Below are 27,202 nucleotides of genomic sequence, written 5' to 3' on the forward strand. Positions count from 1 at the left end.
AAGAAAAAATATATATATATATATATCATATCAGTTATTGTTACGTAATTACATTATCAAATTATGCTGTATATCATATAAATATAAACTATTAATTGATATTAATTAATTTTTCATTAAAGTTAAAAGTGTTTTTAAATACGGTTAAAGTCTTGTTTCCATAGAAATCAATATTTAAAGATTCGTTTGAATATAATAAAAGAGTGACTTAATTGACAAAATAACTACAATTAAGTACTTTTTACTATTTATTATTATGATCTTAAGTACGTTTAGATGATTTTTGAAATTAAATTAAAATTGCTTGACTCGTGATATCGTGATACCAAACTCAACAAATTCTCTTTATATAATAATATAGATAGATGTTTCTAAAAGAAAATAAAATAGGTAGATGCTTGAATATTAAATATTTAAACTTACATTTTGAACCAAAAAAAAAAAAGAAAAAAGCAACCGTAAACGGAAAACTAAAACCCTAAAACGAAAAAAGGCAACGAACCCTAAGCCCAGCTATGCAACAACATTTCAAAAACCGACCCGGTATCCCAAGACCCGTGACCAATCAACGGGTTCGACGGGTCAATCTTCGGGTCGGGTCTAAGAACACTAGCAGAGGAAAAAGAACAAGAATTTTAATCCTAGCCTCCTCTTTGCCTCCAACTTGCTGCAATCAATCACTACTGGAATCAGTTCATTTGTGGAATTATTAATAATCATTTAATCTTTGTGTCCGAAACGCCACCTTTTTCATTATTCCCCCACGAAACAAAATTCTTTAGTTTTTTTCCATTGCTTCTATCTTTTTTCAGGTAGAAGTAAACCAAATTTTCCCCTTTGCTATATAAACCCTCCTCACACCCCACCCCAAAACCAGAACCCAACAGAACAAAATCAAAGCTTTACCAAGACCCAACAAAGAGAATAACAAAATTTAAAAAAATGGGTTCTCTCCAGCTTTTTCACAGCTTCTCAGTTTCAGTTTCCCCGGCGACGAATCTCCGCCGTCCGTTGAACAATGGGAGAGTGAGTGCATGTCTAAACGTGGACGTGGAAGCACCGAATCCGTTGAAAATGAAGTCGGGTGGAAGCAAGGAAGTGATAGAGGAAGAAGGGAAGGTTCTTGTTGGGACGTATGCAAGAGCTCCGGTGGTGCTGTCCCGTGGCAAAGGCTGCAAATTGTACGATCCTGAAGGGCGAGAGTTTCTTGACTGTGCAGCTGGGATTGCTGTCAATGCGCTTGGTCATGGGGATCCTGATTGGGTCAGGGCGGTTACAGAGCAAGCTAATGTGCTTACTCATGTTAGTAATGCCTACTATTCCATTCCTCAGGTGAGAGTTTTTTTTTTTCATTTATGGGTAAGTTTTGTTTTTTATTTTATTGAAAGGGTAAGTCTTTTTTATTTTTAGTTTAATTTAATTTCGTGTTTTTTTGTTGGATTGTTGAATTTTAGCTGTGCTTGCATTTTGATTCTAATATAATTGTCCTATAAAAAAGTAATATCAGGCATGTTGTTATCTAATAAAATTACATTATTTTTAATTAAATATTTATTTGCTTTTTTTGTAGCAAAAGCAATTACCGAAACAATGCTGAAATAAACAGAATCATTTCATTCCTACATAATGATTTCTATTTTGATGCTATACTAGTGAAGCAAGCACAGAATTTTGCATATTCTTCTTATGGGAAAATAAAAAACCTATTATCATTCCTGTGTTAATTAGAAATTCCTTTCTTTCTCTTGAATGGCTAATAAATGATTGGTTTGATTAGCATGAGAGATATACAAAATTAGCTAATGTTTTATGTTTTTTGACCTGTTTATCAGATGGGATATGTTTTGTTGTTGTAGGTGGAGCTTGCAAAACGTCTTGTGGCTAATTCTTTTGCTGATCGTGTATTTTTCTCAAACTCTGGAACGGAAGCAAATGAGGCTGCTATTAAGTTTTCCAGGAAGTTTCAAAGATTTACACATCCTGATGATAAACAGCCTGCCACTGGTTTTATCTCTTTTACTAATAGCTTCCATGGTAGGACCTTGGGAGCCCTTGCTTTGACAAGTAAAGAGCATTATCGTTCACCATTTGAGCCTGTTATGCCCGGAGTTACTTTCCTGGAGTATGGCAATAAACAAACTGCAAAAGATCTTATCCAGCAGGGAAAAATTGCTGCTGTATTTGTTGAACCCATTCAGGGCGAAGGTGGAATATACAGTGCAAAAAAAGAATTCCTGCAAGCTTTGCGAAAGGCATGTGATGATGCTGGATGCCTCCTGGTTTTTGATGAGGTACACAGCTTCCTCCTGTTTTAGAGATAAGTTTAATTCAGATGTTAGATCAAATATTGTCTAAATGTCTTGAGCAGATTTGATTTATGGTTGATCTCTTGCTACCTTATTGTAATGGACTTGGGTGTAACTGTGATTAATCATCATTAAGTTGAAAAAAGAAATAAACTGAAGCCTCTTAACTTTGCTTGAAACAAAATTATAAGATATCCTCAGATTACGTTAAAGTCATAAATTTATTAGAATAGAGTAAGATCAACGATATTGTTTTGTCACTATGATCACCAATTTAGACTTTACGAGTAAACTTTAATATGATAGTAGAGTACTGGGCCTTAGACGATAAGTAAAAGTAGTTAATCCTATTTTCTTCTTCACAGGTAACAGAGAATTAGTAATAGACTAGTTCCAAGTTTAAATCATACTTTGAAGACAATCCTTTGGTAGCTTTCTTTTTTCTTCTAGGTTTTTGGAGACTTTGGTGGCTTCTTTGGTATAATATAACAAGGAAAGCCTTTCAATTGGTACAAGTGATAGGATAGTTTTCCTCGGTGCTAAAGAGATGTCAAAGGAGCTCTGGCATAAGATGTGTAGGTTAGGTCATTATAGAATTTATGCTGATTTATGAGATGTAGAACAGTAGCTCTGTTTTGGTTCATTTATTCCTAAATTCATCTTATGCGAGAAAGGATTCTAACATTTGCTATCATTGTTACAATTACTCTTATATTCATAGGTTCAATGTGGATTGGGTCGAACTGGTTATCTCTGGGCACATGAAGTATACGGTGTATACCCAGATATAATGACACTTGCCAAGCCTCTTGCGGGAGGTCTTCCAATAGGTGCTACTTTAGTAACAGAAAGAGTTGCTTCTGCTGTAGCCCATGGAGACCATGGAAGTACCTTTGCTGGTTCACCTCTTGTTTGTAGTGCTGCTATTGCTGTTTTAGATAAAATTGCAAATCCCAGTTTCTTGTCCAGCGTCTCAAAGAAAGGTCATTACTTCAAAGAATTGTTGATCAAAAAGCTTGGAGGAAATGCACACGTGAAAGAAGTGCGTGGTTTGGGTCTTATAATTGGAATAGAGCTAGATGTATCAGCTTCACCCCTTGTAGATGCCTGTCGAAATTCTGGTCTTATAGTATTAACCGCGGGAAAAGGAAATGTTGTGAGATTGGTGCCACCATTGATCATCTCAGAGAAAGAGTTGGAGCATGCAGCTGATGTTCTACATGAATGTTTACCAGCACTTGATAGTAACTGAGAACGGGAGAATTGGTGACAACAGTTGGTCCCAAATGAGACATGTAGAATGTTTAATTATGAAATTTGCAGCTGTAATGTTGAACTAAGAGAACAATCAAAATCCCATAATTATTCTAAAATTTATGTCAGTCCACATATGTATTGTCTTGTCTTTTTTAGTGTTCAAATAGGCTTGCTTCTTCTTTTCTTTTTCCTTTTTAAATTTTAATCAAGCTACAACTTGAAGTATTGTATGTAATGCATTGAAAGTCATAAAGCTAGGAAATTATAGCTTACAAATTTCCCCCTTTTTATTTATTTTCCTTTTTGTATTTGGTTTCGGCTTGATTCTTTGATTCTTTCGAAGTTGGATGGTACAGAGTAGAGACTACTTGATTCGATTTTGGGCCGACACAGCCTGTTTCTTTTTCTTCTTATCTTCTCTTCTTTTTTTTTTTTTTCTTATCCTCCAAAACTATGTCTGTTGAAGTCAAATATTTAAGAGTAAAATATTTTTATTTTTTAAAAATTTTATTCATAATTTCATGTGGATTCATAGTATTCGAAATAGACAATACACTTCAAAAGAATATTTGTCATTAAATATATAAGTCTAACCACTAGTCAATCATTATTGTTTCTGTTAATTTGATAATGTGATAATTTTTTTAGAACAATTTTACCCTTCATTAATTTTAAAACTTACCAAACTATATAAATTATATTTTTTATTTTTTATTTTTTTTCTCTCCTATTTAAAAAAAAAAATCTCTCTACCTTTTTCTGTCAAATCCATCTCGTGATTGGAGGGGAGCTTAAGGGAACGTTGGCCGACCTAGGGGGAATGTGCTTCCTTGAGCTCTGAGCTCCTCCTCCCTAAAGGAGCGTCAAAATTGCGCTCTTCCAAGACAATTTTAAGGGTAAAATACCTTAACCCTCTTAAATTTTAGTCATAATTTCACATAGATCATTATTATTCAAAATGAATAATCCGTCCCAAAGGAATATCTTTTATTGGACACATAAATTCAGCCGTTAATCAATCGTTATTGTTTACGTTAGTTTGATGATGTGGTAATTTTTCTCAAATAATTTTATTATTCATTAATTTTAAAAATTACCATATTATATAAACTATAATTTTTCATTTTTAAAATTTTTTTTCTTCTATTCAAAAAAAATCTCTTTATCTTTTTTCTCTCTATCACAACCTAGTTTACGGGCCATTACCGACGCATGGGCCCAATGGGCATAGCCCACTAAGCCCAAACAAATCTATTTATATGACCTATTCATCATTCAATCAAAAGTTCTTAAAGTCACATTTCGTAATTCCAATTCAAGATAATGCTAACCCTTGCCAACTCATAGTGGCATTACCAATCAAAATATACATGTATTGTCTAAAACATACATCTTAATAATTTACATCCAGTTTGTCTATACATAACAAAAGGGATACTCGACTTCCAACGGAGAGACCCGGACAAAAGTACAGCTATTGAATGCCGAGATACCTACCAAGAAGACGAATCTACGAGGACACCTCAACCTAGTTACCGACTGCCTCTTGATCTGAAAATATGTAGTTGAAAACAGTGAGTATAAACTCAATGAATGAACAACGGAAGGGAACAACCAAGCGATACGAAAAGTTTAAAGAAATCATGATGCACTTATTTTCAAAAAAATGCAATTTAGTTTAGTTCTTATTAAACACCCTTCATTAAAACCCTTAATTGGTTAATCACTTGATGATAAAGGATTCATGTACAATAAAGAATTTAAAGAGTGAAAACTTTAGTAGCATTCAAGTAAGTCGAGCGAAATGATTGATCCTCGCTACAGTGGAAAGGCATTCTCGCTGCAGCGAAATTTGGGCTCAAATCATTAGCTGGCCGAGGGTTTCTCACTAAAACCCCTCATTTCAAACTTAATTAATTAATTCTTGATGTTGGAAGTCCATGATCAACTATGATGTTAAAGAAGTGGAAAATAGGGCAGAAACCAAACAAGGTAGCAAGCACGATAGAATGTTTCTCGCTGCAGCGAAACCACTTGTAGACATCTCGTTGCAGCGAGAATGTATTCTCGTTGCAGCAAGTTACAAGACTGTAGCTAGCCTCCCAACCCGAGAGTTTCTCACTGCAGCGAGAAACAGAACACCAAGAAGAAAGTTCTCATTATATAAAAAAAAAAAAACCATTTTGCTGCAATGACAAAATTAACTTGAAAATACTTAACAATTTCCAAGGTTCAACATGTAAGATTTCACATACATTACAACCATACACCATATTCATGAACTTTCTATTGCATAAGTATATATATATAAACACCAATACCACCACCGCCTCACCCAGCTCATGTGCAACCCCCACATCGCGCACATAGCTGGAGTCATCGTGTACATCCCCCACATCATGCACAGCTAATACCTGTCGTAACGTGCGGGTCCGAAAATCCGACCATCAGACGTCGGCGTTTATAAAGTGTTTAAGAGTCGCCACCAATCTTTTTTATTATTTAGGTGTGATTGCCCACTTATTAACTCGATTCTAATCAACGAAGTCCTAAACTAATTTTAGGTCTGTCGAAAGAATGAGAACTGATCTACGTTTTTAGAGATGGGTTCAGGAGTGCGGTTACGCATGGAGTAGGGTTAGCATCTCCTTGGCACCCGTTCCTTAAACGGTACCATTTAATCTTAAGTTATCCTATTATAGCCTACTTTCGATTTTAATCCCCGCTTATTAACTAAATTTATTATTAAATCGACTGATTGGGTCTTTTATCCTATTTTACGTATGCACATGATGCAAGCGTAAAATGATGTCATGACTTTTTTATTTAAATAATGGGATTGGTAGTCTTTTATTGAAAAATTATTCAAAGACCATCCCAACGCTTTGGTGAAGTCTCGAAATTTTTCTCACCTAGAGATATCCCCGGAAGAACTCATCTCCACAAGCTCTTCGGGGAAATCCCATCATCGGAACTCCTGCACCATTTGCAAGATAAATGAGGCATGCTATGACAGAATAAAATGATGATATCTACATGCACGGGTTTATTGACTTAGGTGGTTCATAATTCACCCAATTATGTGTTTAATAATTTTTTTTATGGATTATTTATTATTTTTTATATTTTTTGTTTTCTATTTAAATCCATATCCTTTAATTAAATTTGTTGATTAATATTTTACTTGATTATAAAGCTTATCAAATAAATAATTAATTAATTTTTAAACAATTAAATTAACTTTATTTAGTAATATTTATTTAAATTCAAATGCAACATTATATAAATTTTTTTATATATATTATTTTTTAACAATGACTATTTGACTTAACGGGTATTGGAGTTTAGAGTTCGGATTCATCCCGACGCTTCGGTGAAAATCCGTCTCGAACTTTGCATCCAAAAAAATCCACTTAAAAAAAAGGCAACTCTTTGCCTTTCTTAGGTGGAATTTCTCAAATAATCATTTTATTTTTTTCATTTTTTTTATATTTGTATCATGCATTTTTATATGTATATTATATTTACAACTATCTAAATATATTTATAATATAACTATTTCTTTCTCTTTTTTTATTTTATTCTTCTCATTCACTTATCATTGTTATTATTATTATTATTATTATTTAATTATTTATTTGATTTCTTAAATATATTTTTTCTTATTTATTATTTTATAAATACATTTATAATTTTGTAAAACTACATTGAATGTTAATAAAATTAATACTAATAATAATATATAAACCCAAATAACAAAAGATGCAAAACTTACCTAATTTTGAGTCCAATGAAGCCCAGATGAATTCAATCCACAAGAGCCCACAACTTCTTTTTCTTGTCTTATTTCTTGGTCGGCTTGCTTTGTCTTCTTTTTTCTTTTTTTTCTTCCCTTTCTTTCCTTTTTTTCTCTCTTTTCCTTTTCTCTTTCTTTTCTTCTCCTTCCCTGCGGGTCTCCCTTCTCTTTTTCTTTTTCTTCTTTCTTCTTTTCCTTCTCTTTGTCCTTTTTCTCCCCGGTGTCGCCTCTCTCACACCGGTGTATCTCTCCTCTCTCTTCGTCGGCCAGAATACGGCATCATCCACTTTCTCTCTCTCTTCCAACGCCGAAGAGATCTCGCTCTCTCACTCCCTCTCTACGTCGCCAGCTACTCCTACCCGGATCTCTCCAAATATATCACAAATCCGAACCCAAAAATACTAAGCCACTACCATCTCTCTTGTTTTTATTATTTTTTTATTTTTTTTATTGTGGCTAGGGTAGTTAGTTGCTAGATTTAGGATTTTTTTTTGTATGTTTCTGTTTCTCTTTATTTTTGAAGAAGATGGGTTTTTCTTATTGGATCTGTTTTTTTTTTTTTTTGCTTGGCTGCCTTGTTTTGCTTTTTTTTTTTTTTTTAAATCTCGATTTGTATTTGCTCCTCTCCCCCCCCCAGCTCTAGAGTTTTTAAGGGTTCTTATAGAACCCAATTGTCCAAATTTTTAGACAATCAGAGAGGGCAATCGTGCTTTTCAGCATGGATCTCGGATGAGTGCCTTTAAGTCAAAACCAAATCTGCCGGATTGATCTCCAAATCTAGGCTGTCGGAGGAGCATTTAATGCTTCGTATTTGTTGACTATGGAGGCCAAGTCTCCAGATTCTTCTTTCTTTCTTTTTATTTATTTATTTATTCCTATAAGATTTATTTTTTTTATTTTTTTATTTTTATTTTTATTAAATGGGTGTCTACAATACCGCCATGTGCATCCTCCACATCGCGCACATGAACGGTTATATTTATTATACAATATTAACTATCGATACACAACATATATATATATATATATATATATATATATATATATATATATATATCAGCATCCTATAAGAGCACAAGGATTCATCATATTGCACATTCACCACATAAAACGTTTTAATAAAGGCTTGTTCCCATACAAAATCTTTAAGGAAAAATCAAATAAAAACAATTTACATGCTTCATCCAAATACCAATACATTTTCCAAAATATTTTAAATGTAATTTCACTCACTTCGGTGGGTTTGTAATTAAATTTCTTTTAAAAATTCTACCAAGCTAATAAGAGAAATCACTCCCTCTCTCTCTACATGTCCAACTAGTGAGTGAATGTACTTAAGAAAGACTTTTGAAGGCTGTTGAGGTGTAAAAGTGGAAGAGCATGGAAAATCCTATGAAAGGGTGTAGAAAAGCATGAGAAATAAAGCTAATTTGGGAAAGTTTTAAAGGTTTCAAAGGATACTTCCATGAAATGTGCAAAGAAACATAGAATGGAGAAGAGGATAGGAGGAAGACAAAGAAGAGAAGCTACTGGAAAACTGAAGAAAAGTTGCTGAAGATTAGATATTTATAATTAAAGTTTATCCAATCTTCATGCAATTTACAATAATGCCCTTAACAAGGCCACTTGTATTCCTCCTTTCCTTTATGCACTCTTTTTACTCCTTTAACACTGAGACAAAGTCCATAATAGTTTAAAAGTACTCGAGTTCACGAAAACTTAAAAATTTAGGCTCGAGGTGCAAAATGACCATTTTACCCCTACCGTGGAAATTATCAGTATTTATATCTTCTTCATTTGTTTTACTCTCATTCATTTATTTCTTAAGCCTACTTAGACCTTAAAAATGATAGAAAGCCTACTTCTAGGGGCTCACTAAAGAAATGACAAAATTACCCTTAGTCAGTGATATCGCGTCTACTTCTAGTTACGAGTTTATAAAGATCAAGGTCTCACGTCTCACACTCTCGATGGCTGACCACCTTGCAACTAGAGAGGAGCCTAGGGAAGCGCTGACCAACTAGAGGGGAGTGTGCTCCCTTAAGGTCTACACTCCCCTTCCCCAAGGGAGCGGTGAGATTGTACTCCCCTGATAATTTTAAAGGTGAAATATTTAAAGGTAAAATATTTTGACTTTCCTAAATTTTAGTCATAATTTGATGTGGATTCATTAGTATTTGAAATGGACAATCCGTTCTTAAAGAATATATTTCGTTAGACACATAAGTCTAAACGTTAATCAACCGTTATTATTTCTATTAGTTTGATGATGTGGTAATTTTTTTTAGATAATTTTACATTTCTTTAATTTTAAAAATTACCACACTATATAAATTACAATTTTTTATTTTTAAAATTTCTTTCTCTGATATTCAAAAAAAAAATCACTTTACCCTTTCCTTTCGACAACCAGCCACCTTTCAATTAAAGGGGAGCACCAGTTGATCAAATAGGAGTGTGCTCCCTTAAGGTTTGCGCTCCCCTTCCTCAAGGGAGCATCTAGATTTCGCTCCCCAACAGAGCATGATTTTGGGGAATGCGAAATTAGGCTAAATCTGACATTACCAGATTTGATCATAGGGTGACTAGTTGACGTAAAGAAACATTGCCGGTCGGTTTCAAAGAAAGGAAAATAGTGCAAAAAAAGGGAAAAAAAAGATATTGTTGACATTTTACATTTACTTGTTAATATCGTTTATGACGAACTGTCTATTTTGAATATTTTTAAACCTGCTTGAAATTATGACTGAAACTTAAAAAAATCAAGATATTTTATCTAATATTTAAATAAAACCCTACACTTAAGTTTCTCTTCCTTTTTCTCTTTCATAGCTTCTGGCGCCACTGTCACTATTGGTGGTTCCACCTATGGCTGCCAGCAGCTTCCTCCCCCTTTTCCCTGTTCTTTCTTCCTTGTAAATTTTCTATCCTTTCAACTAATCTCTCTCTCTCTCTCTCCTGTCGTCACAGTGAACACCATTGCTAGAATGACAAACTGAACAATCTGTCTTTCCTGCTTGACATATAGGTGCTGTGAAAATGGTTAAGATTACATAAATCTACGTAGTTTAGAATGAACAAGTGGTTCCATGTTACAACTAACCCATGCACAGCTGATTTACCTACTTCAACATTACCACATCGCTTGCAACCTTCCTCAGCACACAATAATATTAGTTGCCTCCTCTGTTTCACATCAGAGCTTGAGTTGAACATATTAACTTTCGCCATTTATTTCTAACTTATTAAAAATTGTTATGAAGCAACAGTATATGGTAAAAGAAAAAATTATAAATTGATTAGAAATGAGCATTAATTGTAACATTTATATAATTAGTCTAAGGATGCGTTTTGACACCACGGCGCCGCAGAGGAAGCCCCTCCCCAGTTTTTGCCTATAACTTTTCTCCAGATACTATTATTGTTTCCAACAATGGGATGGATTTAATAAAGGTTAAATTATGTAATTAATTTTTGTACGGTATAAAAAATGTGAATTTAATTTTTGTATAACTATTTATGTAAATTGAATTTTTATATTTTTTAATTTATTAATTTTAATGTAAATTGACATTGTATGGATTGAAGGTTTATGCTTATGCAACACTTGCTAATTGAAGTAAAATGTTGACGTGGCAATTGCTGACAAGCTACTCCACTTTGTCCATTGCTAACCATGTTAGTAAATGTCACATCAGTATTTTGTTGCCAAGTTAGCAAGTGCCACGTCAACATAAAGTTATTAGTCTGTTCAATTAATGTCATATTAACACATAATCAATACCACATCATTAAGAATCAACACTATGTCAATTTGGTCAAAATATTATGCCACATATTCAATAGTGTTAGGGTTTTGATTGAAATTAATAAGTTAAAAAAGTATAAAAACTAATTATATAATTGGACAGTTTATAAGAATTAAAAACTAATTATATAATTGGACAGTTTATAAGAATTTCATGTGAGTAGTAAGATCATTTGATCATGGAACACTTTAGTAAGTTCATTATTTTGAAAAGAATTGTCTTGGAAGGTTGGATAGAATGAGCAAAGGATTTTTTTCCTTACCCTTAAAGGTAAACTGTTGAAAAAGGGGAATGAAGAAGAGGAATGATGGACAATATCTCGGATGATATAACTTGAAGCGCAACCTACGCGATTCCAGTATTTACTTTAGAGGACATCCTTAATCCTTCAAAAGATTTGCAGGGTAGGGGTCTCCCCCTTTTTCTCCCCCTGTTAGCGTTCTTGCATGTGCCTCTGCATTCCTCCCTGGAGTGTCATCATTGAGCCTACGCTAATCACACGTTTGTAGCGGTCCAGTCCAGGTTGAGTCATGCTATGGACTCACCAGTAACCGTCTTGGAAATTAAGTACTCTACTACATAATTTATATGCTTAATTATTATCTTCATCAGATATGAGAACCAAATATTTTAAGTAAACCCTAACCCAGTTCTAGTACTGAACTAGAAACTCGCATTCGTTAAACATAGTCCAAGCCCAGCGTTCACTTCTAGGCTCGAATACTGACAAGACCGGTTCTGGGGGGCTGAACCAATGAAGCAAATCCACCTTTTTCTTTGACCACTATTCATCTTCTGCTTCAAGACTCCTATTCTTGTGAAAAGGGAACATGGGTAATGGAAGAATATTCATAAGTGGCCCTATCAATTGACTCAAAGGAGGAAAATACTACGAAAGTTTGTAGCATCTGATCTGAGCAGGATTCTACATTTCCCCACACAAGCAAAAGCAATGGAAATTATCAAAATCTGCCCAAAAAACAAAAGAAAAAGAAAACACAGAGGCTAGAGTTTTACTTGACACAAAAAAACACAGTTTCGAAGTACAAGAACCATAAAGATATCATAATGGCATACTTTCTTTGTCTTCTTTCTTCTTGGGATTTTCTCACTAATCTTTTTCCCACTCTCTCTCTCTCTGTTTCTTTCTCAAAACCCCAAGTTCTAATATAAAACTGGCCTCATTGCAGTTGAAGAACTCTCAGTCCAATGAGTGTTAAAAACTAACACACTAATAAAAGCCATCGCGTGCTTCAGTACCCACTTTCTCTTGGGAACAACATCCCCATCCCTCCCTCTCTCTCCATAGATAGAGCTGTTTAGAGACTTATAGACCGACATTCTTTTTTGTTCCTAGCGAATGTTTCTTCAAATATCAAAGTGAGGGTATCCCAATTCCACTACCACCTTGAAAAATGCCCAAAATAAAGCCAACAACTTCAATCTGTGCAGCTATTCTCTTGCATGTGTTAGTGTCTTCTCGGAGGGAGAAAGATTTGAGTTTTTTGCATGGACTATTTGCCGAAGTATAATCGAAGAATAATATTGACTTCAAACATAGTTCAGCCTGATGTCTTTGATGGACCACTGATCATTTGTTTGTGCTTTGCTACATACAGTTTCTATTTTGTTTCTCTTAGTCAAAGCCAAACTAAACTATACGAGACAGCAAAAGTTGCATTGATTTTGCTTCTAACATGGGAATTTTAATAACCTCGGTTTTCTTATTGTCTCGGCTTTTGTTTTTGCATGAAGATGAGGGAAAATCTTTAACTATAAACCTCTTTTAAGATGATTTTTTTTTTTATGTTTTACACTTACCAAAGAGGAATCTGGCATAGAGGACAAATTTCAACACATAAACTTGGTTAGAAAGGAGGGAAGAAGGGTAGCATGCATGGATCCACTATCACATGAAACCAAAACATTACTGTTCTATCAGTCAAACATATTGTTAATTATATGCATATTAATGTCTCATTTCGACATAGTTTTTGCTGTGAGTTATTGATCTTGCATCTTCGGACTTGAGTAAATAAATGTAGTGATGAATCTCGAAAGAATATAGCTGCTTCATGGGTAGATGTTGGGGTATAATAATATTGTTTGCCTTTGTCTTGTTGCTGTCAAACTATTGAGACTTTGAGCATGCAAATTTTTTATTAACATCACTCTTTCAAGAAAGCATATATAATTATCATAATAAAATGTTTAACCACTAGAGCATGTAGAGCATCGCTCGATAGTAGATGTACATATCTCTTTGTTTAAAGAACCGTTCGAAATTTTTATTTGTTAAAATAAAAACATAAAATTGTTAATATATAATAATATTTTAAGATGTTATCAACACATTCAACAAAAATTAGCATTATCTTTGATGTAGGGCTCGAAATGTTGGATATTAGAGGTTCCCATTTATTTATTTTTCCCATAGCACAATTGATTTCCATGAAATTATCAAAGTCTCATGGAAATTCACGGATTTATCAAAATATAGATTGAGGAAATATATTGCCTAAAAAGTTCAACAATTTTTACAATCTTTTAACAATTTCACCAATATATAATTATCCCTAAAATAGAATTTTCAGTTCTACACTCTTTGTGAATTCAACATTTTCACCTAACATCTTATGGTTTCTTTTTTCCAAACTAACATCATGTGGATAATTTCTATTTTCATAAGAGGTTATGTTGTTAATTTTACTCAATACAATTATAAAAATATTTTAAAGTGTAAATAAATAAGTAAACTTTGAATTGAGGGTTTTTTGGTTGTCCTCTCTATTTGCTGCTCCATTTTTTCCAACGTGTGTTTGTCGTCCATGGTCCCTTTCACAATCGAGATCTTTATGCCTGTAATAGCCACTCTGTGCATTGCTTCATGGACAGTAGTCGGCTAACCTAGATGTCATGTACAGATTTTTTAAGCACTGAAATATTTCAATCTTTCAAAATAAAAAATTTGGATTGAGGGTATTTTGATAATTTTAATAAACAAAATTAATGGTTTAACCCTTTCTTATTATAGAAGTTCTTTTCTTTTTTTTTTTGAAAGATTTTTATAATAGAAGTTATTTATAGGGTGTTAATTGAAAAAAAAAATTACAAGAGTATCATATGAAAAAAATTAAAATTACATAAAAATGTAAGTGGATTATTTTTTTTTTAAAAAATAGTCATTATATATAAATCTATAATCCATTTTGTATCGTCAATTTGTCTAAAATATTGTTGATTATAAGTACCTTGTGATCTAACTTTTATTAAGAACATCAAGTTGTATATATTAGCCAAGGTAAAGTAGCACATTTATTTTGAACTAACAATACGTAGTGGTGGGAACAAAAATAAGCTTATATTATGCAAACAATTTAAGTTTTGATACCAATCACAAGCACATATTTAGGCGCAATCAATGAAATTAAACTAGTATTATATGTGCAACAGATAAATAGAACTAAGAATTTTATACTAAATTGATGTATTTTCAACAGGACATACTGAAATTTGAGAAATTCATTTTGAACTTGAAAATGATCAAAAATATAAAATTCAAATCTGAAAACCATCCAAATTTAATCTGACGTGACCAATCAAATTGCCACCTATATATCAACACTTTATTCATTAACCTCAATTAAAAAAGGGGGAAAAAAGTTATAAATGCATTAGCAAGAGCTCAGTTCACCACTGTTAGAATTATCACAAGAGACTTGGCAGTGGTTTCATTATTGTCTTGGCACACGCTTCCCTTTTTGTCAAAAAATTTAATTTGATAAGATATGAAGTGCTTATATTTTCACGTTTACGATCCTTTTCTTATTTATTCGGCGTAAAATTTTATAATATTTTTTTATTTAAATTCATGTCATCTTCATCATGGGTCAAATCACCATATTTACTTTACTTGAAGTTAAGTTTGAATTGATTTTGATATCATTTTATAACAAGATAATTATTTGTTATAAAATGGATTAATTTGATAAGATATGCAATGTTCGTACTTACAAACTTAAAATAATTTTTTTCCGACATAAGATTTGGTAATATACGAAGTAACCTTCTTACGTTAATTTCCAACAAAATCTTTTCTTTTAACTTATCAAAATGTATCAAATTAATTTGAATTTTATCTATTTGAGATGATGTTCCAACCATCTTTCAAGGTAAGCATTTAAAGGATATTGTAATAAGATATCTTACATTTTCATAATTTTTTGTTTTACTCTTAACGTACTAGTATTTGTTGATTTCTCTTTTGTTATATTTAATTTTACCGAGCGTGCTATTTATTTTTAGACAAAAAATAGTAAACTATGGTAGAAACGGCTCGATTGAAAGGACACCTTCAATCAAATGATTTAGACCTTAGTAAAATGATTAAAATATTAAAATGAAGCTACAATAAAGTTTAAAATATTAAAATGAAGCTACAATAAAGTTTAAAATATTAAAATGATTAAAATACCACAAATGTTAAGATAATAAATCTGATAAAAAAAATGAGTAAAAATAAATGAATTACTCAAATGAGTGAGGTTTAAAAAGCTGAAAGCTTTACAATTATGATAATCAATGTCACATTAGGCTTTGATTGATTGAGTGAATAAATGCTTCCAAATATATCAAATAATGAAAAAATTGTAGCAAATTAACAGAAAAAGTAACTGTTGTAGCTAGGGAAAACAATATAAAGCTAAGGGTTTGGGTTGTTTAATGTAGTTGAAATATTTCAATTTCAATAGATTATGCCTCAAGTAAATCCAAAACAAGAGGAAAAGACTTATAAAGTAAGAAATGGTATGTGATTGACAGCATCCGGACCTTTCATACGCCAAAGGGCCTCTCAACCCTCACCACCATCATCACCACCATCATCATCAAGATGGTACCATCCTTCCAATTGCACATCGGTTCTTCAACTGTCTCCGCACGGTTACTCAGCTGAACCTCTCTTACACCAAATCCCTTCTCCGTAATAAACCGTCGACATCTATCTCTAGTCAAAAGCGTCAAACAATCTAATCCTTTGATGCCAACCTGACGTCACGCAATCCGACGGCTACTAGCCCATCATCACCCTCGAGATTACGCACTCTTTAATAGCCATTATACTCTATGATTTCCTCCCCCCAAGTTCTAGACTGCCCATCATCTTTTACTTTATTGACTATCATGTCCCTCCTCTAATTCATCCAGACTGGAATCTAGAGATTCCAATGGGGTAGGGCTATTTCTGACCTTTCAAGTCCTTAATCTCCCCCGTCAAATCACCTTGGTCACACTTCTAGTTTAATGACATTCTCATCCCTTAAATAAGTTTACTTGAATTTCCATAATAGGGGTTTTTCCGTAATTTTAAGCCTAAATCCTCCTTTCTTTGTCGTAGGACGTTTTGGACCTCTCCTTGAGAGAGCGGTTCCATTACAATTGGTTGTATATTAGAACAAAATATAAGGGCAAAATGGGTAATCTGGGAAGGAATATCCCACTGCTACTGGCAATGTAAATATTACGGATTACGGTCTCATCGAAATTGACAAGAATATCTTCAATTTCTAAATAAAATCTTTTTTGTTAAAATAGACAATTAATTAATTATTATATAATAATTTAATAATAATATTTTATTTTTCTCTATAAATATGGTTAACACCGCACTCATTGATCAAATTCCATGAATGTCTCATTTTGCCACTCTCTCTTCAGCCTAACAATGCAAAGCTCTGCCATCGTCAACAACCATCCTTTACAAACCGTTTCCGTCTTCTGTAGGCCAGAGACGTCTGAAACAAACGAAACGCCATGCCTTTACAAGCCTCTTGGTGCTTCTTCTTCTCACTTGTCTTCTTGTTCCTCAACGATAGCCCCTACCCATTTCTACAGGCAAAACTATCTACCCATTTACGCTGATGTCTCCGGCGTTTTTTCATCACTTAATGCCCTTGATAAGATTCATGAAACTGAACTTGAAACCATAATGGAAACTCGTCCAGAAACGCCTCCAGTTCTTGATGGGATAGCTGCTGTGGTTGGCCAACACGTTCTCTTTGGTAACAAAACCAACCCCACCGCTCCCACCACCACAACCGAACTCAGCAACAGTGTAATTCTATCGGATGCTACCAGTAGTAAACTAGAAGTGCCAGGTTTCCTTTCGGCGTCTCAACGTTTCGGGTCTAACAAGAGAAATGTCAGTCCTGCTGTTGCTGTTTCAGTGCAGAAAAGCTATAGAGGGGTACGAAAGAGGCCATGGGGAAGGTGGTCAGCGGAAATACGTGACCGTATTGGGCGGTGCCGGCACTGGCTAGGCACGTTCGACACGGCTGAGGAGGCTGCGCGTGCGTATGACTCGGCCGCGAGGCGGCTGAGAGGGTCAAAAGCCAAGACCAACTTTGAAATTCCATCGGTTTTGCCTCTCGCATCACCCTCTACTTCATCTTCATCTACGGAGGCAAAGAAGAAGGTCAAAGGTAAAGTTAAAACTGAGAGGAAATGCGCAGTGGTTACCTCCGTGGCTCATTTGTTCAGTCCAAGTAGCTTTGGTGGCAGTGAAGGGAAAGGGAATGTGGAGTTGGAGTTGAAATTGGGTGTGGGACTTAATAGCAAGGGTACTGCATCAAATACTAGTTTAGTGAAACAGGCAATTCCTCTCTGTTAGTAGTTTCTTTTTACCTTTTTGGTTTTAACTTTCTTTTTTGAGGCTTCTAGCTACTAAAAATCATGGTGTGGGAAGAAACTTTTTGTTTTGCATGTGCATGGAAGCAAAGGAAAAGTGCTTCTCTTTGGGCTGTAAGTAGTCTAAATCTACGAAGATATATATGAATATAAGGAAAGAAACTGATAGTATTGTGGTAAATTAATCTTCTCCGCCTGTTTGAATGATTATCTTGCTTTTTCTTTTTGGTTCTTGGTTATTGTTTGGGTTGAACTGAGAGAGATAGAGAGGGTTCTTTAATTCAAGCAAGTTTGGTGGTGGAGTACACGATTTGCATATAAACAGTGACTTAATAGTGGGCTTTTTTTAGTATATTTTCAGCAATATTTAGCTTTCTTGAATGTAGTCACAGAGAGATGGCAGATGGTTTCTTGTTGCATGATGAAATGAATCTTTTACTTTGAGTTTACTCCCTCTTAATCTGTTTGTCTATGTCTGCACTTCCAAGACTGGGTAATTAGTTTCTTTTTAAAGCAATTTTGATGTTACAGTGTTTGAGTAAACAATGCACATTTTAAGTTAATCATCTGCTGCACTCAAAACCCCCATGAGGGAGGAGGAGATTCTAATAATTTCTCCTTGTGTCTTTGCCTTGTAATAGATCTGAGTGATAAGATTCAAAAAATAAAAAAAGAAAGAATTGTACTAGTCCAAAATGCATACAAGTCATAATTGCTGAACAACTTTTGGAAAGCAAACAAAATCCAAGACACTGCTAACCCTTTGCACTGACGTACGTGGCCTATCTTAGCTGAGTGTGGAGAGAGGGGTGGTGGCCTTTTTCCCAACCTGATTTCATGCAAGTAGTAGCTAGACTATATAAACCTAGTTTCAACAAAAAGCTGAAAGATTGGAAAAGAAGATCATCATGAATAATCAAGTAGCGGTACAAATGTAGCTTACAACCAAACTAATGAAGGCTATTTTATTTCAAAGCTTTGATGGGGTTTTTCTAGGGTTTTCAAAAGTAGTCGCCCTGGAAAGACGCGGGTGAGACTTGAGAGAGAGAGAGACAGAGAGAGAGAGAGGGATGTTACTGATAGTTACTCGATCCAGCTTTTACTGCTGACTAATGGGGGCAAATGGTGGCAGAGTACCGATTGGTTGGGTGTGGCGAGGATAAGAAGCAGAGTGAGGACAGTACAGTACGCCAACCCTGAGAAAGAGTGAAGACTGAAGAGAGTGAAAGATGTGCTAATTATCCCATCTCATCTCTATTGTCTATCTGGGTGCAAAATCCAATACATATCATTTCCTTCTTATTACTATGCGTCAGGGAAGATACAGCTCCAAAACACTTCCAGTTTGCTTCAGTAATTATGACTCAGTGCTCCTTTTAAGAGATTTAATTGAAACAGGAGTAGATGACATGTACTCTTTGGCAGCTCGGAGCATCCTTTATAGGTACATAATCTAAGTCAAGTAATTATCTCATAGACCGAATCCATGGAATTATCGTTGGGCTCGTGGCCCCTGACACATGCAATGGTCAGGATTTGTCACCAAAAGTAAGGGTTTCTTTCTTTCTCAAATATAACCCAAAATTGCCCACAAAAGGGAAAGGGAGAGGCAAAAAAGATTTGGAGCTACAAAAGAGATTTACATTTGGACACTAAGTGTCTTCTAGTGTGATCGGGGAATGCATTAATCACCAAGAATTAATGTGTTTCAGTCTCCAAGTAGTGAGATTTTGCAGGGTAATCCCTGTATATATATATACACTCTTGATATTGTTCCAAATTGTTCTAAGTTTGGCAAATAAAATTTAGACAAGAACATTATATCATTGATTTTGACAGTTTGTCCTTGATTTTTTTCTTCACATTGTAGGGTTCTTTTAGGTATATTTAGTGAATGACTTGGATTAATTATTGTCATTATTTTATACTTGAGTTGTGCAATTGATATGTAATTGGTATCGTGATATTGTATTGATGTGTTGCTTGAGGTCCGACAAATGGTAAAAGCAGTTATTGTTTTGGATCATGGAGGTTGATTAGGTTCCACATATGAAATTGACAGTTTCAAATTATTCAATTTGTAGGCCATTGATGGAAGAATACTTATACTGCAAGGATATTTTTATTTGCTATTGGGTGATTTTGCTAAGTCAAAGAACATGTCTAATGACACTAGAAAAAATTAAGCCAAAAGACGTTGGGTATAATTAAAAAATGGGTTGATCTCAATTTTTTTCACCATATAATATTAGAAGTTGAAGTTGATGTTTAAACTCAAAACAGAATTTTTAAGTATTGAAAGTTACTGCTGAATCAAAAGAGAATAGAGGACTAAATGTACACGTGTATTATTTATAGTAGACAGTATATTTTTAGGATTTATAGTTTACTACACTATAAATAGTAATTCTATGAGTTAGTTGTTAGTTAGTTAAATCTCTTCTCTCATTGGCTGAAGAGTTTTGTATATAAACACTTGTAATAACTGATTTCAGTAACAGAATACAGTTTTTCGAATTCACTAACTTACTTCTCAGCGACTTCATTCTTGTTCCTCTGGTTTTATCAAGCATCTTCACGATTGATTCTCTAGTTTTATCATGGTATCAGAGCAATCAAGTTAGGGATTCTGAATCTTTCTTATTTGGTTCTGATTGATAGTTGATTAGATTTCAGTACTTGTGGAATATCAATTGGATTTTGTGTTTCTTGGAGCTTGAGATTATTTCGATGAAGGAAAATACAGTTTCTAGGAATATAATTTCACCAACTCTAGATCCACAATCACCTTACTTTTTGCATCATTCAGATTATCCTAGTTCAGTTGTTATAACTCCCAAGCTTAACACAACCAATTATGTTCCATGGAGCAGATCCTTTATCCTAGCCATTTCAATTAGAAATAAACTAGGTTTTCTTAATGGTACCATTACCAAACCCTCTGTGACATATCCATTATTCGAGCCATGGACTAGATGTAACAATTTAATTGTGGCCTAGATCTTGGAATCAGTCATTCCACCGCTAGCTTCAACCATTTTTTATATGGACTCTGCTGCTGAAATTTGGAGTACTTTTAAACTAAACTTTTCACAACCAGATGACACTAGGGTTTGCAATTTATAGTTTGCTCTACGAAATGTGACTTAAGGAACAAAATCTGTAGACACTTACTTTATAGAATTGAAAGGGATTTAGGAAAAAATGAGGAACTATAGGCCATTGCCTCAATGTGAGTGTGGTTAGTGCAATCCTAGTTGCTTCAAAAAATACTCAGATCAGTACCAGAAAGATATGATTTTTAGGTTCTTAAATGGGCTTAATGACTCTTATTCTGCTACAAGGTCACAAATTATAATGACGGATCCTATACCTACCCTGGACAAGGTTTATAGTTTAGTTCTCAGGGAGGAAACACAAAAAAATCTCCTGATACAAAGTCAACCAGTTTTGAAATCTGTTGTTATGGCAGTGATGTCTGATGAAAAGAAGAAATATAAAAAAGAGGTGATTACTCCCATTGTAACAAAAAGGGTCATCCAAAGGAAAAATGTTATAGATTGATAGGATTTTCAGAGGATTTCAAATTCAATAAGGGTAAAAATGCCTATAAGAAAGGCAAGTTAGTGAATTGTGTTGCAACAGTAAAAGAGAAACAATTTGCACAAGAAAATGAGGCTGCTAGTAACAACACCATGTTTCAAATGTCTCTCATTAAGCAACAAGTAAGCAAGCTGATGAATCTTTTAAATGAGAGTGGTATTAGCATTGATGAAGGTAAGGATGGTTCTACTTTTGCTTCTGCATCTGTTCCTGCATCAAATCAGCAAAACAAACACTCTCTAGTAAATTTTGCTTTCTCAGGTATCATTTTTGGTCATGTTTGTTTCAATACTTAGAATAATCTTCCATCTAAGTTTCAAAATATGACAAGTCTCATGATTAAACACAATTCTTGGATTATAGACATAGGAGCAACAGATCATATTTCTTATACCTTGGATAATTTTGTTTCTGCAAAACTAGTGTTCAATTGTTTTGTTGAGCTTCCAAACAAAGTTAAAGCCTTAATGTCTCACATAGGAACTGTCAAACTTACACCATTTCTCACTTTAACAAATGTTTTGTGTGTTCCTAGTTTTAGGTTTAATCTTATTTCAGAAAGTCAACTTACTGGCTTAAAGAAAAATTGTATTTGGTTCACTGATGAATTGTGTGTTGTTCAGGATTTTGTTTCATGGAAGGTGATTAGGGTAGCTAAGGTCATCTCAGGTCTATACTTCATGCAGATTAATGTAGATGAACAAGCCCTATTAAAACATAGTATTGACAAGATCATAAAACCAGTCAGTGTTTATTCCATTCATAGTTGTAGAGCTGTACATTCTAGTTTTGACCTTTGGCATTTTAGATTAGGTCATGCACCATTAGAAAGAATAAATGTAATCAATAAACATTGTTTTGAAGTTCATAATTCTGGCAGTTTACTTTTTAAAGTTTATCCTATGGCTAAACAGAAGAAAATGCCAATTCCTACTCATGTACAAACAAGTGTTAGTCCTTTTGAAATTGTTCATGCAAACATATGGGGTCCTTATGAGGTACTTACTGTTTCAAATCAAAGATACTTTCTTCCTTTAGTTGATGATTTTTCTCGTTTCACTTGGATATTCTTGATGAAGTGTAAATCTGATGTTTCAACTATTATTTCCAATTTTTACAATTTTGTTAAAACTCAATTCAACACTTGCATCAAAAATTTAAGAACAGACAATGGAAAAGAATTTGAACTTACTGATTTTCATGCCAAGACAGGGATTGTTCATCATTTAACTTGTGTTGAAACTCCTCAATAGAATGGTAAAGTGGAAAGAGAGCATCAAGATATTTTAGTTGTCACAAGAGCATTGTTAAATCAGTCTAAAGTACCTTTTCATTTTTTGGGGTATGCAGCTCTCACTGCTGTTCATATCATAAACAAAATGCCTAGTAAAGTTCTTCATAATTATACACCTTATGAATTGTTGTTTAAAAGACCTCCCTCATATGATCACCTCAGAGTTTTTGGTAGTCTGTGTTTTGTGTCTACTCTTAGTCAGCATAGGAAGAAATTTGATAAACGAGCCAGTAAATGCATATTTTTAGGTTATCCTAATGGTGTCAAAGGTTATAAGGTTTATGATCTTTTTGCTAACAAGGTATTCATATCAAGAAATGTGATTTTTCATGAACATGTCTTTCCTTTTCATTCTTTCAAGCAGAATTCCTATGATCATACATTTTATCAAACACCTTATGTGCATGAGTCTGATTCTGATTTCTTGGATTCTGTTGTTGTTCCTTCTTCAATTCATGCACTTATTAATATGTCTACACCTTCAATTTCACCTTCTGTTCCTTCAAACATATCTAAAACATTAGATTCTTTGAATTCTTCATCAAATTCACATGAACAGTCTATTTCTAGTAGTCTTGTTGACTTTACTATTGACTTTTTTGAGTCTATTTCTTCTGAACCTTTTTCTGTTCCTAGTGATTCTTTGCCTACTAGAAGAAGTGACAGACCTAGGAAATTGCCTAAATATCTAGAAGTTTATGATGTTTAATTACCATCCTCCTCAACTTCTATCACATCTTATCCCATTGCAAATTTTCTATCTTCTAGTCAACTGTTTTCTTAACATAAGTCCTTTACTACTTCCTTGTCTCATATTCATGAACCTACTACCTATCATCAAGCTATGCAACATGATCATTGGAGAGATGCTATGGCTGCGGAACTAGCAGCTTTAGAGGATAATGGCACATGGAGTATAGTTCCACTGCCTGTTGATTCCCATGCAATTAGTTATAAGTGGGTTTTCAAAACTAAAATGAGGGTTGATGGCAGTATAGAGAGGTTCAAAGCTCGTTTGGTTGCAAAAGGCTATAGTCAAATTAAAGGGTTTGATTATCAGGAAACTTTTAATCCTGTTGTTAAGCATGTTACTGTCAGAGTTTTTTGGCACTAGTTGCAGCTCAAGGATGGTATTTGTCTCAACTAGATATTAACAATGCTTTTCTTAATGGTGATCTTGATGAAGAAGTGTATATGTCATTGCCACCTAGTTATCAGGTTAAGGGGGAGTATCCATCTAATGTCCAGCTAGTTTGCATATTACACAAATCTCTATATGGCTTGAAGCAAGCTCTATATTTCTTAAAGCAAGCTTCCAGACAATGGAATGCTAAGTTCACAGCAGTTCTAATAGAGTATGGTTTCAAACAGTCTTTATCATATTATTGTCTATTCACCATGAATTCAGACAATGGTGGTTTTATAGCACCGCTGGTTTATGTTGATGACATTATAATTGGATCTAGTTCTCCTCAGTTATCTCATGATGTTAAAAGTTTTTTGAGTTCGCATTTTAAGCTAAAAAGACCTTGGAGAGGTTAAATATTTCCTAGGGTTAGAAGTAGCAAGGTCAACAGAAGGTATTTCCATTTGCCAAAGGAAGTATACTTTGGATATGTTGGAAGAACATGGACTCCTTGGAGCAAAACCAATGTCAACTCCCATTGACTACAATCATAAGCTGGAAAAGGCTACTGATGAAGAAAGATTGGCAAATGCAATAGTTTATAGACAACTTATTGGGAAGTTTTTATACTTAACATTTACAAGACCTGATATATCTTATGCAGCTCAGATTTTGTCTCAGTTTATGGACAAACCAGGTCATGTACATATGATGGGAGCATATAGAATACTGAAATACTTGAAAGGATTACCAGGGCAAGGAATTTTGTTAAATTCCAAGTCTAATTTACAACTTTCTGCCTATTCAGACAATGATTGGGTTGGCTGTCCCATTACAAGAAGGTCAGTGACAAGTTTTTTTTATTTTTCTTGGTGACTCCTTGGTAAGTTGGAAGTGCAAGAAACAATTTGTGGTAGCTAGAAGTTCTGCAGAAGCAAAATATCGTTCCATGTCAACTACATGTTGTGAAGTGATGTGGCTGAAATATCTACTTATTGATTTTGAAATTGATAGTTCAAGAGTAGTAAAGTTGTATACAGACAACCAATCTGCATTCATATATGTAGAAATCTAGTATTACATGAAAGGACCAAGCATGTTGAAATGGATTGTCATTTTATAAAAGAGAAAGTAAAAGCTGGTTTGATTGAACCTGTTCATGTTTCAACAGTTTTGCAAATTGCAAACTTGTTCACAAAGGCTTTACAACCGAGAGTATTCCAAAGACTTTTAAGCAAGTTGAATGTGCATAACATACACAGTTCAACTTGAGGGGGAGTATCAGAAGTTGAAGTTGATGTTTAAACTCAAAACAAAGTTTTTAAGTATTGAAAGCTACTGCTGAATCAAAAGAGAATAGAGGACTGAATGTACACGTGTATTATTTATAGTAGATAGTATATTTTTAGGATTTATAGTTTACTGCACTGTAAATAGTAATTCTGTGAGTTAGTTATTAGTTAGTTAAATCTCTTCTCTCATTGGCTGAAGAGTTTTGTATATAAACACTTGTAATAACTGATTTCAGTAACAAAATACAGTTTTTCCAATTCACTGACTTGCTTCTCAGTGACTTCATTGTTGTTCCTTTGGTTTTATCAAGCATCTTCACAATTGATTCTCTGGTTTTATCAGATAGCAAGAGAGACAAATGTCCATAATATTTAGGTAAAGTTAATTACACTGTATGAGAGGAATATTATTTAAAACTAAAGCTTTTGTGATTGAAAGCTTGTTAATTTAAAATACAAGGGACAATATATTATAAAGCACTCAAGTGATTTTCCAGATTTGTTGAATCAATTGTCAACTATGAAAAATTGACCTAGATGATGAATTACAAGCATTGCCTCTTCTAAGGTTTTTTGCAAGACAATTAGGAAAAGACAATATGTTCAACGAAGAAGCAAGGTGACAAGATATAGAATCCCAAACTAATCAAAGCTATTATCATAGAGAATAGAATCAAAACCAAGAATACAGGCCAAGACATTAGAAGCCGCAAGAAGTCCATGTCCAGAGATAATAAGACTTGTTATCATTGTGGCAAACTTGGTCAGATTATGCAGAATTGTATCGTCTTGAAGCAAGAGCAGAAAGATGAAAAAGGCAAGAAGAATTCAAATGAGAATAATGTTGCAGCAACGGATTCTCATGATGAAGTAGTTCTTCGGTTTGTACACATGATCATTGCAACCATATGCTGGTAACCAAGCACTAAATGATTAATTAGGTTGACACTGATGCTACATATCATTGTGTTTTCAAGAAGATGTTCACAACTTACAAAGCAAGAGACTTTGGTTATACTAAGATGGGAAACAAAAACGTATCACTGATTGCAAGAATCGGTGATATCGTTGTACAACCAAGTATACGAGTAACACATTTATTTTGAAAGATGAGAGGCACATTCTACATCTGTGGTGAGAAAAGGTTGCAGATATTTGTGAGACAGTCCCTCAATTTCTCGGCCAAAGGTATGTCTTTTTAGACTATTGTGATCATTGTTTACTTGGTAAGTGTCATAGAGTTTCATTTTGTAAGGCTTCTAAAGGGAAAGAAAATAGATTGGAATTAATTTTTTTTTTATGTATGCGGTACACTAAGGTTAGGCATTAGGTGGTAGTAGATATTTTGTCACTGGCCATATTAAGTTTCTACCTTGAAAGGCAGAACACTCTAATGGTATTGAATGAACCAGTGAGGATGAGAGAATTTGTACATCTATCAAAAAGAGCCAGCTACTTACAAAATATTGCTGTAGCATCAAAAGCTAAAGGGTCAAGACTGCAAACCCACATCAAAAGATAAAAACATGAGAGTTTGCTCATAATCCATCACTGTAAGAAAGAAAACAAAAGCTCAGCCTCTCAAAGAACAGAAAAAAAGCTTAATTCCTTTTGTTTATTTTTAAAAATTTTATGTCACGGTGGAAATAATGATAATATTATTCTTAAAATATCTTCACAGTGATAATGACGGAGATTACACATTTAATAACTTTGAAGATTATTAATTAAAACACGAGAAGTCAAAACTCGAAACATTATAACATAATTATGTACCTGAAACGATGGAGTGCGCATCATTAGGGAGAGAGCTAAATATATGTGGAGGATGGCTAAATGGTCAGGCATGTTAAGAGTGAAGTGATTATTAACACTAACTGTCACATAATTAACAAATCCACCTCAATTTCTTATGTTTTTCATATTCTAAAAAGGGTTTGAAAATTTTTAAAAGAAAAGGAAAAAAATTGTTGATTCCAAGATGTTGAAACGTTTGTGAACAGTGGTAATTTTAATGCTAAAATACGAAAGAAAT

General features: G+C 33.9%; 2 protein-coding genes across 2 annotated transcripts; both read left to right on the plus strand.

Annotated features, from left to right (window-relative positions):
- The first annotated feature begins 794 nt into the window (after positions 1-794).
- On the plus strand, positions 795-3,712 carry WIN1 (HOPW1-1-interacting 1). Its single transcript, XM_007023291.3, has 3 exons — positions 795-1,332; positions 1,857-2,291; positions 3,028-3,712. Exons 1-3 carry the CDS (start codon positions 943-945, stop codon positions 3,556-3,558), a joined length of 1,356 nt encoding a protein of 451 aa, XP_007023353.2. The 5' UTR covers positions 795-942; the 3' UTR covers positions 3,559-3,712.
- Positions 3,713-16,890: 13,178 nt separating this feature from the next.
- Positions 16,891-17,835, plus strand: LOC18595375 (Integrase-type DNA-binding superfamily protein). Its single transcript, XM_018122758.1, has one exon. The coding sequence runs from the start codon at positions 16,891-16,893 to the stop codon at positions 17,833-17,835; it is 945 nt and encodes a 314-aa protein (XP_017978247.1).
- The last annotated feature ends 9,367 nt before the right edge of the window (positions 17,836-27,202 follow it).

This window comes from Theobroma cacao, chromosome 6 (assembly GCF_053813885.1).
Source record: "Theobroma cacao isolate CCN51 chromosome 6, ASM5381388v1, whole genome shotgun sequence".
Lineage (NCBI taxonomy): Eukaryota > Viridiplantae > Streptophyta > Magnoliopsida > Malvales > Malvaceae > Theobroma > Theobroma cacao.